Source organism: Xenopus laevis, chromosome 6L (assembly GCF_017654675.1).
Source record: "Xenopus laevis strain J_2021 chromosome 6L, Xenopus_laevis_v10.1, whole genome shotgun sequence".
Taxonomy (NCBI): Eukaryota; Metazoa; Chordata; class Amphibia; order Anura; family Pipidae; genus Xenopus; species Xenopus laevis.
In genome coordinates, this window is record NC_054381.1 from 31,594,919 (window position 1) to 31,612,427 (window position 17,509).

Below are 17,509 nucleotides of genomic sequence, written 5' to 3' on the forward strand. Positions count from 1 at the left end.
GACCCCCAATGACACTTTTTGGTGGAGGATGGACAACTGCTTAGGAATATTAGTTCTATCATTTTATCAAGGCTCACTTTATACAACATCCCAGACTCCAGATACTTCTACCTTACTCTAAGACAGAATATGACTAACTTTGCAGTTTTACTATTTCTTATAGAACCAACATTTGGTCAAATACCAACTTCACGCAACACATTGTTGTAGCAGCCATTCACATAAGTTGTTCTGAAAATCTGGCAGTAAGTAGCTGTTATTCCCTATCTGACCTGCAAGTGACTCTTTTTGGGGCGGAACTACCGGCTCCCATATTAAATAAAAAACACAATAAATTAAATGAAGCCAGTTTCTAGTGCAACAATAAACTATCTGATGAGCAAACTGACCGTTTAAGGCTACACCTGGTAGGAGTTGGTTAATTAATATCCCCAATTTAAAGTGAAATAACTAAATACATAAATAATGTTTGACCCATTCTATTGAAGTGTTGTGCCAAGCAATCAGATGATTCTTAAAGACTGTGCTTCCTGTCAGGGCAACATTCCCAGATCATGTACAAATATGACTGCACAAATCGCAGCTCCAGCTAATGTTGCCAAAAAATCTGCTAAGTAATGCTGTTCTGTTACAGTGTTGTGCATAACACTTGCACTTTAATATAGGCCTGTGACTCGCAAGACAATAATAAAACAGTAGCTTGTACTTGAACCAGCACACACACTTATTTGTTTAATGTTTACATGATTTTTTAATAGACTTAAAGAACAAGGAAAGTCTAAAATAGAATAAGGCTAGAAATGCTGTATTTTGTATACTAAATATAAACATGAACTTACTGCCCCACAAGCCTAATCAAACAAATGATTTATGCTTTCAAAGTTGGCTACAGGGGGTCTTAGTCTTGCAAAGATGTTTAACAAAGTTACAAGATGGTGATCTTGTAACTTTGTTAAACATCTTTGCAAGACTAAGACTGTGCACATGCTCAGTGTGGTCTGGGCTGCTTAGGGATCGTCATAAACAAAGCTGCTTGAGTTCTGCATGGCTGGGAAGTAAGGCGGGGGCTCCCCCTGCTATTCAAAAGTATGATTGTTTCCCTGTTCAGCAGTTAGGGACCGTCTGACAACTATAACATATCTGTAGTAAGATAAAGATAGAGTAATAGACCCTTAAGAACACAACCAGAATTGTAATACAGCTCATTTTGACTAGTAACTGCCCTGTAGTTTTTTGAGGATGGGGATGTTTTTCCAGGGAAAATCTTGTGGGAACCCAAAACCTGCAAAAGGAGTATATGGAAAACCACTCTCATTTTATTTACTTTTTCCACTTTATATTGTTAATCCTATTGGATAGTTTAACACAAAATTGAACAACCTATATGCCCCTTGTCTTAAGTTTTAATAAAATGTACTTGCTATTTTTTGTCTTTTAACAGAAAAAAGTAAAACAAAGAAATATACAGCATTGTGTAAGGCTGATAAAGTAAATAACCTCATAACCCATGTCACAGACTTAGTGATTATTTTGAAAGGCCTAGAAATCCAGACATGTTAAATGCTGAGATTATTTTTATAGTAATGTCAAGAATGTAAAGTCTGAACACAGACGTCATCTGGGAGAATGCAACAGGAAATTCTTTTTTTATTTTTTTTTTTTATTTCACTGACAAAGAAATATGAGCAACATAAAATGTACAGTATAATAAAATGCTTCATTGAATCAGCATTCTGGGAAAACCAGTTTTATCGCACAAGATTTATTTAACGGAGCTTCCAGTCAGTTGCAATATATTTCAAATGAAAACTCCCGGTTCAGTTTAAGGGCTCTGGGTTTTTAGATGTTTTTCCAAAGGCAATTGTGATCTGAATTACGGGAAGTCAGACTTCCACAGACTCCATTTTATTACAATAATTCACATTAAAATAATGATTTCCCTTTTCTCTGTTATAATAAAGCAGTACCTTACACTTGATGCCAACTACAATATAATTAATCCTCATTAGAGGCAAAACAATACTATTGGGTTTAATGTTTCATGTTTTCATGTATCCAAATTGTCTGGAAAACCCCAAGTCCCGAGCATACTGGATAACCGGTCCAATACCTGTATATGTATGCAATCTATTTAGTATTCAGGTTATCCCAGATGTACCTACTATTTGTTGGTTACACCACAGATTCTTTATCACCTCCCATGAGTGCCACATTCCCTTCCCCCCCAGCAGTATATGTTAGAGTAAATGTTATATAGTGGAAAGGGCTAACAGAAATACAATGGGATACAGCAGGTTTGTGTACAGGTATGGGATCTGTTATCCGGAAACCCGTTATCCATAAAGCTCTGAATTACGGAAAGGCTGTATCCCATAGACTCAATTTTACCCAAATAATCGACTTTTTAAACATTTTCATTTTTCTCTGTAATAATAAAACAGTACCTTTTACTTGACCCCAACTTAGATAAACTTAATCCTTATTGGAGCCAAAACAATCCTATTGGGTTTATTTAATGTTTACATGATTTTCTAGTAGACTGAAGGTATGAAGATCCAAATTATGGAAAGACCCGTTATCCGAAAAACCTCCAGGTCCGGAGCATTCTGAATAACAGGTCACATACCTGTACTTATGTAGTTGTTGCAAAAGATGCACTGAATCGAGGATTTGGTTTGGAATTTGCCCAAATCTTCATGTCATGCGTCAAAAAAAAATTATTGCTCATAGACTTCAATGCATAACAGCAAATTTCCGCTGTTTCGCAAATTTTCTGGTGAGAGTCTGTTTGTAGCAAACACAAGTTAGCATTTCTAAAACATGTTCTCTCTTGGTAAATTTGTATAGACAAAAAGCTCTATGCTAGTTTGGATCAAGTACACGCTACTGCTTTATTTCTACAGTGAAAAGGAAAACTTTTTTTTAAAATTGGATAATATGGAGTCTGTGGGAGGCAGCCTTTCTGTAATTGAGCTTTTTGGATAATAGATCCCATACCTGTATAATAAAATCAGAACTTAGATGCTAAAAGCAGAGTCTTTGTCCCTATGCACATGCACAGAGCCCAAGTCAACAGTAAAGATCCGAGAAATGGTAAACAATATGATGGGGCAGTGCACGCTACAAATTGAGCCCATGATGGCGGCATGTTTTTCAGTAAAGGTAAATGCCAGCCTTAGGGGTCTGAGCGTAACTTAGATCCCACTGTGTGGGAACCCCTATTTAAACAGCAACTATAATTCAGAGTGGTAATGATGTGTTCAAACATATTTTAATTTATTTTTATCCTTTATCCAGGATCCAGTGTTGTATAGATCCTTGGGCAGGATGCATTATTCATTCAAATAGTTGAATTTTTAGCAAGGAGCAGATTATAATGTCTCTGCTGATGGCTTTATCTTCCATGAACTGTCCCTCTGGCTTTCTGCTTGAACCTATGGCTAGAATTGACTTCAGTTCCCATGGTGACCCAGCAGTTAAGGATCATTGCTCATTTATCTCTGGGAGGGAATTACTGTAAAAGAACGAACTACTACATAAAAGAAATGTCAGCAGGCTGCACATGTTTGAATATTATAGTGTACTGGCTGGAATGATACAAACGTTACGTTGTGAGTGTGTGCTGAAGGCAAGACATGTCTGAGCTGTGCCACTCCATCTTCTGAACCCAAAATACCATGACTGCTGGGGCTTGTTGGATGCTGAAATTTGTAATTAAACAGTTGCTTGAGGAGTTACATTTGGACATTGCCAATATTCATTCAGTCCTCAGGAGCTACACTAAGGTCAGATTTATTGCTTTGACCTTTTTAATTTTCATTTTGAATCCATACCCCTTCAATTGTAGCTGAGACAGGTTTTAAATAGGCTACTTTCCATGCTTCTCTCCATAATTTGGGGTGAGGCATATCCTCTATGGCATGTCTGTACCCATGCTGAAGTGCCTAGACGGGGATGGGTATGTTCTACAGCAAATTACTTAGAGTATGGCTGGCATTAAATCTGTCACATCAGACATGGATGCATTTATTTTAAAGGTTAAAAAGGCTTACTCTTAGAGCAGCAGGCAGAAGTGTAAATTAAAATATAGTAATAGCTCCATCACAAGTGCCAAGATTAAGGGGGTTAAATATGAAGGTTTGAGTTGTGTTTTCCACAAAATTTTTAGAGTAAATGTTTTTGGTTGAAACTCTCAATTTTGGGTTTAAAAAAAAAAAACTTGAATTTTTCAACATTTATTATACCCCGACCCTGGAAATAGCTTGAATCCAAAAATACACCATCTAAAACCTATCGAGGCTATGTAGTAGTCAATGGCAGAGGTCCCTTGAACCATTTGAAGATGTTATTAGCCTGCATAGAGTTTTTTTCAGAGGGTCTTGCCCAAAAACTTGAATAATTTGAGCAATTCGAGATGTTTTCTGCAAAAAACTTAATTCATTTTTTTCTGTTTCGGAACTCGACTCATTTTTCCCATTCGCGTTTTTTTTTATATACCGTATATACTCGAGTATAAGCCGAGTTTTTCAGCATCCAAAATGTGCTGAAAAAGTCTACCTCGGCTTATACTCCAGTCAGTGGGCAGTAGCTGAGATTGCAGTCACTTTTAATCATTCCTATACCAACAGTTCGCTTGGGGAGAGACTGCAATATCACACAGCACCCTCTGTTGGTTATATGAAAGAATAACAGTGCGCCCTCTGTTGGTTATATGAAAGAATAACAGTGACTGCAATATCATACATATAAAAGAACAGAGACTGCAATATCACAGCGCCCTCTGTTGGTTATATGAAAGAATAACAGTGATGGCAATATCACACAGCACCCTCTGCACATGGTAGTGGGACAGTGGGACAATGCACCCAGTAATTCGTTTGGCACCCTCTGTTGGTTATATGAAAGAATAACAGTTACTGCAATATCACACAGCGCCATCTGTTGGTTATATGAAAGAATAACAGTGCGCCCTCTGTTGGTTATATGAAAGATTAACAGTGACTGCAATATCTCACAGCGCCCTCTGTTGGTTATATGAAAGAATAACAGTGATGGCAATATCACACAGCGCCCTCTGTTGGTTATACGAAAGATTAACAGTGATGGCAATATCACACAGCACCCTCTGCACATGGTAGTGGGACAGTGGGACAATGCACACAGTAATTCGTTTTGCAATTCTCTGTCACCATCAACTTTGCAAAGAAGTCCGGTTGATCACTGGGGGGGGGTCGCTTTGGCGGAATGTGCGCTGCTGGAAGACAGGGCTGTAGTTGTATCTAGGCTTATACTCGAGTCAATACGTTTTCCCGGTTTTCATAGGTAAAATTAGGTACCTCGGCTTATACTCGGGTCGGTTTATACTCGAGTATATACGGTAAGATACCATTGAATTGTGAGTTAATTCGAGGTATAAAAAAAACTCGAAACTTCGACCTTTGATAAATAACCCCCTATGTATAGGGTTGTTTTGATGTATGACAAACAAAATCATGGGGCAGATTTATTATGTGGTGTAAAAAAAAGGGCACCATTTTTATACACATTTTTTCTTAGTGACTTCCACCGGAATTTACTTACAAACTTCTGAAGCAATGTAAAATAATGGCAGCAAATGTCATGGCGTAATATAAAACACACCTTTCCAAACTTGCCATTTATTTTACACCGCTTTTTACACCATTTTTTCTGGCAAATTTTACATAGAATAATACATTTTCCCCCCAGGGTTTCAAAACCTTTGTATTGACCTTTAACCCTAAGTTATAATAACACAGTAAGGGCACAGTGGGAGATTAGTCGCCCCAGCGACAAATCGCCTCTTCTTCGGGGTGACAAATCTCCCCGAACTGCCTTCCCCTACCTTCCCGCCGGCTATAATAAAAAATCGGCAGCGGTATGGCACCCCGAGGGCGACTTCGAAAAACGAAACGCGGCGAGTGCCATATCGCTGGGAATTTTCATTATAGCCGGCGGGAAGGCAGTTCGGGGAGATTTGTCGCTGGGGAGACTAATCTCCCTGAATTTCCCATGTGCCCTTACCCTAAAAACTCAGACCAGCACAAGAGTCTGGGCCGCCAAACATCAGTTTCTGGGTCTCTCTGATCCCCTTAAAGGGCAAGTCAACCCCAAAATAAAAATGTGCCTAATAAAAGAAAACAATCCTAAACAACTTGCCATTATACACACATTAAAAATATTCAGTGCTTTTATTTGTAAAAACTGTTGCTATTGAAAGCAGCGTTTGCTTAACTCCTGGTTGTTACTTTTTACTTAATGTTGCAAAAGTCTTAGTACCCCACCAAAGACAGGTCTGTTAATCAGCTGCCTTGTCTTACATTGTATCAACAATCTGAGCCATCAGGGCAGAGAATAGAGAGGGACAGACACTGCTTTTAATAGCAATACATATACAAATAACTGAAAAACATAGAAAATGTGAAGAATATATTTTGCAACTAACTTTTTTTTTTTGGGTTTATATTGCCTTTGAATACAGTAAAAGTACTTCCTACAATCAACTGTGGTGTTTAATATAAGGTAAATGACTTTGGGGGTTGCCAGGTTAATTAGCAAAAGTGATATGGGTCCTGAGGAAGAGAAAAGGATGTCTGATAACCCCCATACACAGACTGATCCACACAAGCCTGTGTATGGTGAGCTTCACAATAACTAAAAGCTGAAACTGTAACACATTAAAAAGATCATTTAAAGGTTAACTTCCCCTATGCTAATTTCCATATTAGCAAGTCACCAAATAAAGTACTTTCATTCCTCTTTTTCCTTTTGCTTTCTTTCTAGCATCAACTGCAACATCATTTGAATTATGTTTTTATAGGAGAAAGAAAGGTTAATACCAAGTACGTTTATCAGAAAGGTCTATATAAATACTTTACTAGTGTAAACCCTCAAAGTAATGCTGCTCTGTCAAAAGTAACACAGCATTTATTTCCTCCTATTGTGTACACATGGGCTTCTGCATTACACTTCCTTCTTTCAGCTTAAACCTCCAGGGCACTGCACGAGCATGCTCAGTTTGCTCCACTCCCCCTCCCTCGCTGATGTAATCTGAGCCCAGAGCTATGAGTGAGCAGGGAGAGACTCATGCAGGAAGTGATGTCACACCAAACTAATATGGCAGCTTCTATCCTAAACAAACAGAGAGAGCTTCTAGACCTGTTTACTCGGGTATGGTAAAGCATACTACAGAATAAATATAGTGTTCTAATTTGCACTATTGTGGCTAATCTATTGGCAATAATCTGCTTCAGTATCTTTCCTTCTTCTTTAAATCTCTTGGAATGGATGTACGAAGTACAGGCGCCGTACCGATGCCAGATGGAGAAGATTGCAGACTAATTTTTCCCATGGAAATACCCAGCAATCTTATAGGGGACTGAAGATAAGAAGTGAGGTCTGTTGTGCCATTGGTTGGCTACAGAGAAGTATTTAGGTTAGATTTCATCAAATCCTTTCTATGCAACGAGCCACACTCACGATAAAAAAGGGAATGCACTCCCTACTACAAAACATAAGGCTGGAACAAACGATACCATATTGCTTACAGTAGCTGTCATTATTATTCTTTTTATAGGGCCAACATGTTCCGCAACACTTTACAGAGATTATTTGTCATTCACATCAGTCCCTGCCCAGGTCCAAATACTTGATACCTGCTACCATTGTGATTCCAAAAAAAACCCAAAAAGATCACAACTCCAAATGTAGACATCTCTCCAGTGACTGCAGCGACTCTGTTAGACATGCCCGTTCTAAAGCCTATAGCTAATAAAGGAACAACAGCATGTACATTGCTTAACAGAGCTCTGCTTTAAATAACCATTCTGACAGTTCCCACCCAAAAATAGCAGCTGTTATTTTTAAATGAGTAGGTAGCCGCAATGATAAGCAGTCCCATCAGCGTCTGCTCTGCAAGATCTGATATAAATAAATGTGAATTCCCTGCTTTAATTTCCAGGCTGCAGCAATGATGCAGGTTCTTTCAAAGAGAATTCTCGTTGCCGTGTTTCACTATTCAGACGTGTTACACTTGTCTTTTTCCAAATACATTCTGTTACCTTGTGATGAGCTACAAAAACGTAAGAATGTACCGTTGTAATCCTAGACCCCACTCGGCTTCTGCTGGCACTGTGCTCATCACATTGTCACTGTTTTACTAGCCTAGCTATTAGAAATGTTACTTGGTGGCTCGTGTTATTAAAATCATGTGTGCAGGGAATTGTGGGGTTTGGAGGATGCAGGCTGAGGACAGCTGGCTGTTGATACAAAGTAACCGTAGTCAGCCAGCTCGACAAAGTAGTCTGATAGATCAGCAGGAGAGCAGGGGGCTAGGCTTAGGGAACTGATCCAAACCATTAAAAATCATGAAAAGTCTGAGTATTCTTTAATTGATGTATATTTTAACGTTGCTTGAAACTATGTTTACTTTTCAAAAAGCTTGTTATATTTGTGTGGAGTTCCTCCATAACTTATAAGTCACCCGTGTTTATTTCCTTTGAGTGAGTGGGGGGTTGAGTGGTTAGGATGGACCATCAACCATGGAACATGGTTTGGTTACAACAGGAGCATGCCCAAAATAACACAGATTCATATTGGGGCAGCTTGACGTCTCTTTGGTATAAATCTCTCTGATCTTTTTATACAGTTCATTACAATCCTTAATGATGGTCTGTATATATGTAGTTTCAAAAACATTGATTTGGCTGATCAAAATCTAGAGTGATCAAAGTTGGTCTGGTAAAATAGAAAACTAAACTGAATAAAGTCCCAATTTGGCATTAGGTGATTGGGTGATTCAGAATTGCACTGGCTCATACTTCCAGCTAGTGATCTTGCCAAATCTGAATAACCTGCTGATGATTGGTTGAATGAGGGCTGCTATCAGGGGGTACAGGGGCAATGCCGAGGCAGATGGGGACCCAAGAAAATGTGGGATCAGATGGCTTTGTCAGATTAGGGGGCATTTGTAGTAGTATGGGGCCCCGTAAATAATTATGGTGGCCCTTGGTTGAATAAGAGCAATATGACCAGTGTCGGACTGGCCCACCAGGAAACCTTTCGGTGGGCCCAGGTGTCAGAGGGCCCTCATGCTGCTAAACTTTTGACCTATTTCCCTATTTCTATGAGAACAAAAAGGCTAAATAGGTGGAATAATATAGTATGTAAAGAAAAGAGACTAGGAGAATAGAGGTTGAGTGAGGAGAGGAAGAAAATAATATTTAGAGTGGGCCCCTGGTCTAAAGGTTTTTGGGTGGGCCCCTGGTCTAAGGTTTTTTGGTGGGCCCCTGGTGTCCCAGTCCGACACTAAATCTGACTGTCTATTAATGTAGCTAAATTTCAATAAAAATAATTCCTATTCTCACAATTCTGACTGTGTTTGACCAACTTCAATTTGTGTGTTCCACTAGATTGTATTATGATAAAATCGTAAACTGAGGGGGAAAAGTAGGAGCAATTTTTATTCTTCTAACCAGTTTGAGAGCAACATGTGAATAAATGGAACTTTGTCCCCTTTATCTCTTTTTGGGACATACATCCAATATGTGTGGTATGATTGTGGGTGCTATGGTTCTCCACTGCAGGTTGTGGCTTCGTGCCAAGCTCCGTGGAAAGGAAGGGTCAATGCCGAGAATTCCAGTCTAATCATGAGAAAATGAAGGCAATGGAAGGCACATACGTTTCTAGAGCCTCAGAATTAAAAGCAACGTTCTTATTCCAAATCTGTGGCAGTTTTTGAACATTCTTTAAGCACATAACCTTTACATTCTGTACACTTAAGATTTTATCTTGTGTGAGTCTGTATGAGATCCATGCACTTTTGTTTTATTGAAGCCTACAATGCAAACAGACCTTATAGGAATATATCTAAGGATTTAGCCTGTTTTAATATTTGGCAAACCAAGGCTGTAATTACAGGGCATAATTTTAAGATGGTTTCTCCTTTATTTAAATGGAAAACATATCTGGTTTATAATCCCATTTTTGGGTCACTTTTTTTTTCATGACCATTTACAGAAGTATTAGGCCATACCTGTACATTAGTGTATAGAACATTCTCTACATTATTTTATGTTTCAGTGGGAGCTATCATACTGCTTGGTTTGGAAGCTTTAGATCAAAACCTTGCAAAAGAGACCTGAAAACGACTCCGACCAAATCTGCGCGGGTTTTTTTCTCCTTATTTATCAATACACTTTCCGGAAAGTTTTGTTTGTGGGGAAAAAACCGAATTGTATGAATTTTTTTTATTTTCCACCCAAAAACTTTTTCTGATTTTTACCCGAAAACCACGTCATTTTCGGATTATTGCACGGAATCCAGCGCGGATCAAGATATCTTTGGGACTTCTCCCATTGACTTATATGCAACCTCGGCAGGTCTGATATGCCGGATTTTCGGGATTCTGACTTTTTCCATCCTCGGGTTATAATAAATCCCGAAAAATTTGTGGTTTTTTTTTCCACTAAGAATTCCGATTTTATACAAAAAAAATAATTTTTTCAGGTTTTTGGCATTCAAAGTTGAGTACTGTATATACTCGAGTATAAGCTGTCCCGAGTATAAGCCGAGGTTCCTAATTTACCTCCAAAAACTGGGAAAGCTTATTGACTCGAGTATAAGCCTAGGGTGAGAAATGCAGCAGCTTCTGGTAAGTTTCAATCAAAAAATTGAGGGTTTCTGCTCCCATTGGAGGTGCTGGCGTCTCGTTTTTGGATGCCGGCGAATATTCTTGGAGACTATTCTTGGACGCCGGCGACTATTCTTAGACGACCGTTTTTGCGCTTGACCCGAGTATAAGCCGAGGTAGCGTTTTTCAGCATATTTTGGGGGCTGAAAAACTCAGCTTATACTCGAGTATATACGGTAAATAACCCCCTTAGTCTCAGTTCTTTCCTAACTATTTTAGAGTAGCATACGACAACTGGTCCTGTACCACCTGCTACTGTGCTATGCCTTAGTAATGCCCATGATCCTTATTAGTGGATCCCCGCTTTTCACAACAAGAGGCAGCATTGTCTGTATGTGTGTGTGATGATCTGCGGGAGCTTGCCAGAAGTGACTTGTTAGGCTGCTGTTGCCACTAGCATCTGCCTGATAGACTGGCAGGGTGAAGCGTTAATAAGCTGGCAGCATAACCGTCTCTCATTAGGGGTTTTTTGTGTCCCATAACATACCCCCGCTTATTGAAAGAGTGTATGCAAATGCTTAGCCCGCAGTACATGCTAAATCCTTTATTATTTAAATGTATGTTGTGATGTGCCTGGAAATAAATAGGCTGCACTGCTTGGAGACTTGCACAAAATTAGCCTTCGCACTGTCCCTTTATATTGTGTATACTGCTTCCCTAGTGAAAATATAGCTAGATATTTTATAGCTTTCCCATTATTTTCATGTGAACTCCTGCGATTGATTTAGGGAGGTTGAGATTGTGATTTGTAGATAAGCAGCTTTCCATCATTCATGTTGCGGGTCAAGACAAATGTCATTTAGGCATTACCCTGTGTTTGCTGGAAGAATGGCAAGTGCCTTTTGTTATATGGATAAGATCATCTAGGACATTGATCCCCAACCAGTAGCTCGTGAGCAACATGTTGCTCTCCAACACCTTGGATGTTGCTCCCAGTGGCCTCAAAGCAGATGCTTATTTGAGACAAGTTTTGGTTGCATAAAAAACAGATGTACTGCCAAACAGAGCCTCAATGTAGGTTGACAATCCACATAGGGGCTACCAAATGGCCAATCATAGCACTTAAGGTGGCCATACACAGGCCAATAAAAGCTACCGACAGACCGAGTCGGCAGCTTATTGGCCTGTGTATGGGGGCCCCTGACTGGCTTCCCCGATCGAGATCTGGCCGAGATCTGGGACTAAAAATCCCGTCGGATGCGTTGATGCGGTCCCGCGATCAGACCGCCCGTTCCCGTTCGTTAGGATCCGATCGTTGGGCCACCTTAATTTGGCAAACCAAGATCATTTGTTATGCATGTATTGCTCCCCAACTCCTTTTACTTCTGAATGTTGCACAGGTTCAAAAGTTTGGGGATCCCTGATCTAGGGGAAAATGTAACTAGTGTAATGTTTGAGTAATAATAATGGATTACTTCTCTGAGCACTTTTGCGATTTACTTTTCATTTTTTTTATGGTTTCTGAGATATTAGCAGTTTTAGACTATTTTATACAGCTAAGCAGGCTTCACTGCTGTCTTCGAAGGCCCATAATGTTAGAAACCCTTACTCCCTAAGAATTTCTTTGAACTCCCTTGTATTTAATTAACCCTAGGGTTGCTGATTTGAGTCAAAGACCTGGTATTAAAGGGCTAAACTGCAAATATCTCAGACCCACTAAACATAGAAGATTAATGCAGAGAAACACTAAGAGGCCCATTTATCAAATTTTGAATTTTGAATTTGCGTGAATTATTTTTATTCTAATAAATTAGAATATACTCTAAATTCGATTGGGAAGTTATTTAAAAAAAAAATTGAATATCTAAAACTCTGTCGAATATTACTGACCCTAAAAATAAAAACGAATTTGACTAATCTCAAATCGAGTTTTTTCTCCAAAAATAAACTCGAATGTCAGGAAGGCTATTAACGTCTTCAAAGGGTCACTGGACATCTCCCATTGACTTATACATGAACTCGGCAGGTTTTAGCGTAAAGGTTTGATACAGCTCGAATTTGAATCTATTTTGAATTATTCCCAATTTGAATTTGTGAGTTTTGATCAAAAATAACAATTAAAAAATCCGGATTTCCTATTCGACCCTTGATAAAGCTGCCCCTAAGTTGACATCAATTAACTTTTTAGGTTTAGATCCACTATATTGTTATATTACAGTCTGATCACATGGGAAGATGGGCTTTGAATTCGATCTGGGTTTTCCATCAGTCCAAACTGATATCTGATATCTGAGGCTTTATCTGGTTCCCTATAGCTATGTAAAGACGTTTATTTTTTTATTATTTATTAACTGTTATTGAATCCTAGATTCTTTTCAGTGGCATAAATGAACCAATGTTCCCTTTGCAAAAAAGTGTTTTTTGTTTTTTTATTACTGCCAGATACAGAAGTGCCAGCTGATGATTAGTAAGTCCATCATGTGTTTTTGTGTGAGAGTAAATGAGCTTTCAGACTTTGTCTGAGTACTGGGACTTGCTGCCACTCTAGTGCTGCCTAATGATCAGCTAATGATTAGTCACATAACGATCAAAGTCCTTTTCAGAGCAAGACCGGTGCTGAGAGTTTGTCCTAATTCTTGGAATGACAGATGGGCTGGCACAGAACCGCAGCTTATTTGTGATTCCAGGAACAGGGCAAGTATTCAGTGAGTGACAAAAAGATTGTATGATAGATAAGCAGAGAGATGGGACTGTTAAAGTGATGGTAGAAACAACATAGACTCTGGGCCCCTGCTCAAAAGGTCAAAGTCCCTTGAATAGAAATGATGTTCTAGTCTGCCCAACCTGCGCTCTTTCAGCAGTTTTTGAATGGCACGCTCCTACCCCCTCTTGCTTTTTTGGCTATAATGCTGGAAGTTGCGGTTGGACATTCCTGATTTAAAGGTTTCCCTTTAAGTTAACTTTTAGGGGCAGATTTATCAAAGGTGAAAGTGAAAATTCAAATTAAAAAAATTCGAATTCCGAGCTAATTTTTGTGTACTTCGACTAGGGAATATTCGATTGGAATTTGAATATCGAAATTTATCATGTTCTGTCTCTTTAAAAATTCGACTTCGACCATTCCCCATCTAAAACCTGTCGAATTGTTGTTTTAGCCTATGGGGGACCTCCTAAAACCTACTTGGCGTCAATTGGTGGACTTAGAAAAATCTTTTTTTTTTTTTTTTTTTTAAACTATGATCGAATTTGATCGAATGCGCTATTACTTTGATTCGTACGATTGGAATTTGATCGAAAATTGACCTATTCGCCCAAAACAAAATTTCTATTTATTTTTTTTGATAAATTTCAATTGGTCTTTTTTTTTTTATTTGAATTTTGAAGTTATGGGAGTTCAAAAAAACTCCCATTACTTCGAAATTCGACCCTTGATAAATATGCCCCTTAGTATGTTATAGAACGGCCATTTCTAAGCAACTTTACACTTTGTTATTTATTTCCTATACTTTTTTAAAGGGGTGGTTCACCTTTTAGTGGCTCATCTTTCAATTCAGACCCTCTCCTATTCATATTCCAGTCTCTTATCAAATCAATTTGGACCCTAGCAACCAGATTGCTGAAATTGCAAACCGGAGTGCTGCAACATAAAAGCTAAATTACGGAAAAACCACAAATAATAAAAAATGAAACCCAATTGAAAATTGCTTAAGAATATCGCTCTCTGCATCATACTAAAAGTTAACTCAAAGGTGAACAACCCCATATTATATAAATTAAACTCCTTTTAAAAAAAATACCATATATATGATTTTTCAAACTGCTGTTTTTAGATCTTAAAGCAGTTGTTCACCTTCCAACACTTTTATCGGTTCAGTTGGTTTCAGATACAGGTTTCAGTTCACCAGAAATAAAGGCTTTTCAACAGAAATAAAGACTTTTTACAACAAATTTGTTTTCTATGTGTGACCTTTTTCCTAATATTGAAGTGTAAAGTAAATTTTTACCTTCTAAAGCAGCTCTGAGTGGAGGGGGTCGCTGACCCTGTAACTATTTTAAAGTGGTTCATTTAGTTGATACATTTCTAATCTTTGTCCTTGCTGAGCAGAATCTTTGGGGTATATTTACGAAAAGAGGGAAGTTAGAGATCACCACAGTCCTCTAAAGTGAAATTCCACCACTCTCCATTCATTTCTATGGGATTTTTAAATACTCTTTTAAAAATCCCATAGAAATGATTGGAGAGTGGTGGAATTTCACTTTAGAGGACTGTGGTGATCTCTAACTTCACTCTTTCATAAATATACCCCTTTGAGTTTCATTAAAGGCGGCTGTTAGAATTGATACAATATTTGCTGAGAAATATATCAACTAAATGTTGCAAAACATTTTAGAGAATGCGCCTGAATTACTGAGCTGCCAGATTGAAACATGGGGACATTAAACGTTAAATTTACCGTACATTTTGGAAAAACGGTAAAAAACTGGTTTGAAATGCTTTTTGGGAATACTTGGGAATGCATACCTTTGTATTCCCAAATGTGTTTTCTCTGCCACAGCCCATCATGTGTGTGGGCCACTTCAGTCAAAACGCTGCTTGATATATGAGCCTAACTGCACCATCGTTATTTTGGGTGTTCCATTAAACCCAAGTTACTAGTGGAGGTTTCTCCCAGGCAGCGAGGTATCAAATCAATCTTTCCTACTACCGGAAACAATAGATTCAAACTCCTTAAACTCTTCTGAAAAATTCTGCCAGAAATGAGCATTTAGCTGCCAGACCTTCAAAGGAATTTGCTGACATCGTCATGATTTTTTTTTTTTATCTACCTACGCCTTACACTCACAATACAATACAATACGCTCTTTCCTAAGACACTAGTTGGTGGGCAATGCTTATTCACCCTTATGGAAGGAACAAAGCTTATTTTATGCAACCAAACTGATAAACCATTCTCTCTCTCTTATTTTAATCTGAAAGAATATAAAATTTCTGATGTATTTCTTTATACATTTTCACTGTAAGGCTGACAGAGGTGGCTTTGATCAGTTTTCCATGTACTTTTTCCAAGTTACTGATCTATGAAATAACATTAATTCTCTCTTGCTGCAGCAGGGAGGATTTTACACATGACAGGACATTGTTTTTTCCCTTAATGGAGTCCGTTCTAATATCTAAGTGGGGGGACAAACTACGAAAGCCCATGTTATTTTTGTTGATGGCTTAGTTATCGGGTCTAGTAAAATATTTCCTCACATGTTGGTGTTTTTCAGTGTTCAGAATGCAGTGGCGGAGCCAGGTTGAAAGCTGAAAGCAGAAATCGGAGAGAGAGAGAGAGGAGCGAGGCTCTGTTATTGGTTCACCATGGGAAATGCCACTACCAAGTTCCGCAAGGCGTTGATAAACGGGGACGAGAACCTGTCCTACCAAATATACGAGAACAACCCTCAACTGAAAGAGTCTTTGGACCCAAACACATCCTATGGGGAAACCTACCAGCATAACACCCCATTGCACTATGCTTCACGGTTTGGCATGTGTCACCTCATAAGGTGAGCCCTTCCTTAATTTATATGCAATGTATCAGGAATACCAGATGCGGGACATAAATACAGTATGGGCTGAGCACGTTATCAGAGTTTTTGAAGGGCCAACGTTTTCCCCTTCCCACCTCTAATTTGCATATGCAAATTCAGTTCGGTATGCGGCCGAATCGTTCAAGGATTCGGCCCAATCCAAAATAGTGGATTTGGCGCATCGCTAATCCAGAATGCACGGAACCTGAGGTTTTCCGGATAATGGATCTTTCTGTAATTTGGATGTTCATAGTTTGTCTTCTAAAAAAAAACATCTAAACATTAAATAAACCCAATAGTCTTGTTTTGTCCCCAATACGGATTAATTATATCTTAGTTGGGATCAAGTGCAATGTACTGTTTTATTATTACAGAGAAAAGGGAAATCGTTTTTAAAAATTTAAATTCTTGGAGTCTATGGGAGACGTCCTTTCCGTGATTCGGAGCTATCTGGATAACGGGTTTCCAGAAAATGGATCCCCTACTTGTAATATGTGCTGTTGGTTTTTAGAATAGAACACGTCCACACTGCTATCTTGTGTTTAATTCAAACGGTGATGCATGAAAGTTTGTAAACCTCCCATAGACTCCATTTTAGTCAAATAAGCCAAAATTTTAATAATGATTTCCTTTTTCTCTGTAATAATAAAACAGTGGCTTGTACTTGATCCCAACTAAGATATAATTAATCCTTATTGGAGGCAAAACCAGCCTGTTGGGTTTGTTAAATATTTATTATTTTCTAGTAGATTTAAAGTATGAAGATCCAAATTACAGAAAGATCTGTTAACCTGGAAAACCCCAGGTCCCGAGCATTCTGGATAACAGGTCCCATACCTATATAATAAACATTTCTGTTTCTTTTGTACCCAAAGCACCTAAATCTGTTTTTTCTGTGGTATCAGTCATAATTTTTCCACAAGCAATTACTTGCCTGAGCTTGTTGGATACTGACAGTAAATCAAATTGGGTTTCTCTGCTTTAAATAGTTGGCCAGCCAAGCTGCATCACTTGTAAAGTCTTCTACAAAAAATGTACATCTGAATGATGGGATAAAATTAGATTGATGTGCAAACATGACTCATTATTCTCACCATTCTGTTTACAAGTTGCACTTTTGCACTGTAGAGCCAAATTGTGTCTTTACACTACAACAGAAAAGCAGTTACATACCACAACATAGTCTGCAACTTCATAATAACTGAGACTTCTTAATAACTTTTTAAATACATGAATTGGGACAATCAATTTTCACATATCAAGAAATAAGATTTAAAAGTGTACCTT

The 17,509-nt window shown here is 38.4% G+C and overlaps 1 protein-coding gene across 2 annotated transcripts in view; it reads left to right on the forward strand.

The window, feature by feature from the left end:
* Positions 1-17,509, forward strand: part of ankib1.L (ankyrin repeat and IBR domain containing 1 L homeolog) — a 95,862-nt gene that overhangs the window by 18,753 nt on the left and 59,600 nt on the right. For both annotated transcript variants that reach the window (XM_041565891.1, XM_041565892.1), the window contains exon 2: positions 15,920-16,198. In XM_041565891.1, coding sequence (XP_041421825.1) covers positions 16,011-16,198 — 188 coding nt within the window. In that variant the 5' untranslated portion in view covers positions 15,920-16,010. The remainder of the gene's footprint in view (positions 1-15,919; positions 16,199-17,509) is intronic.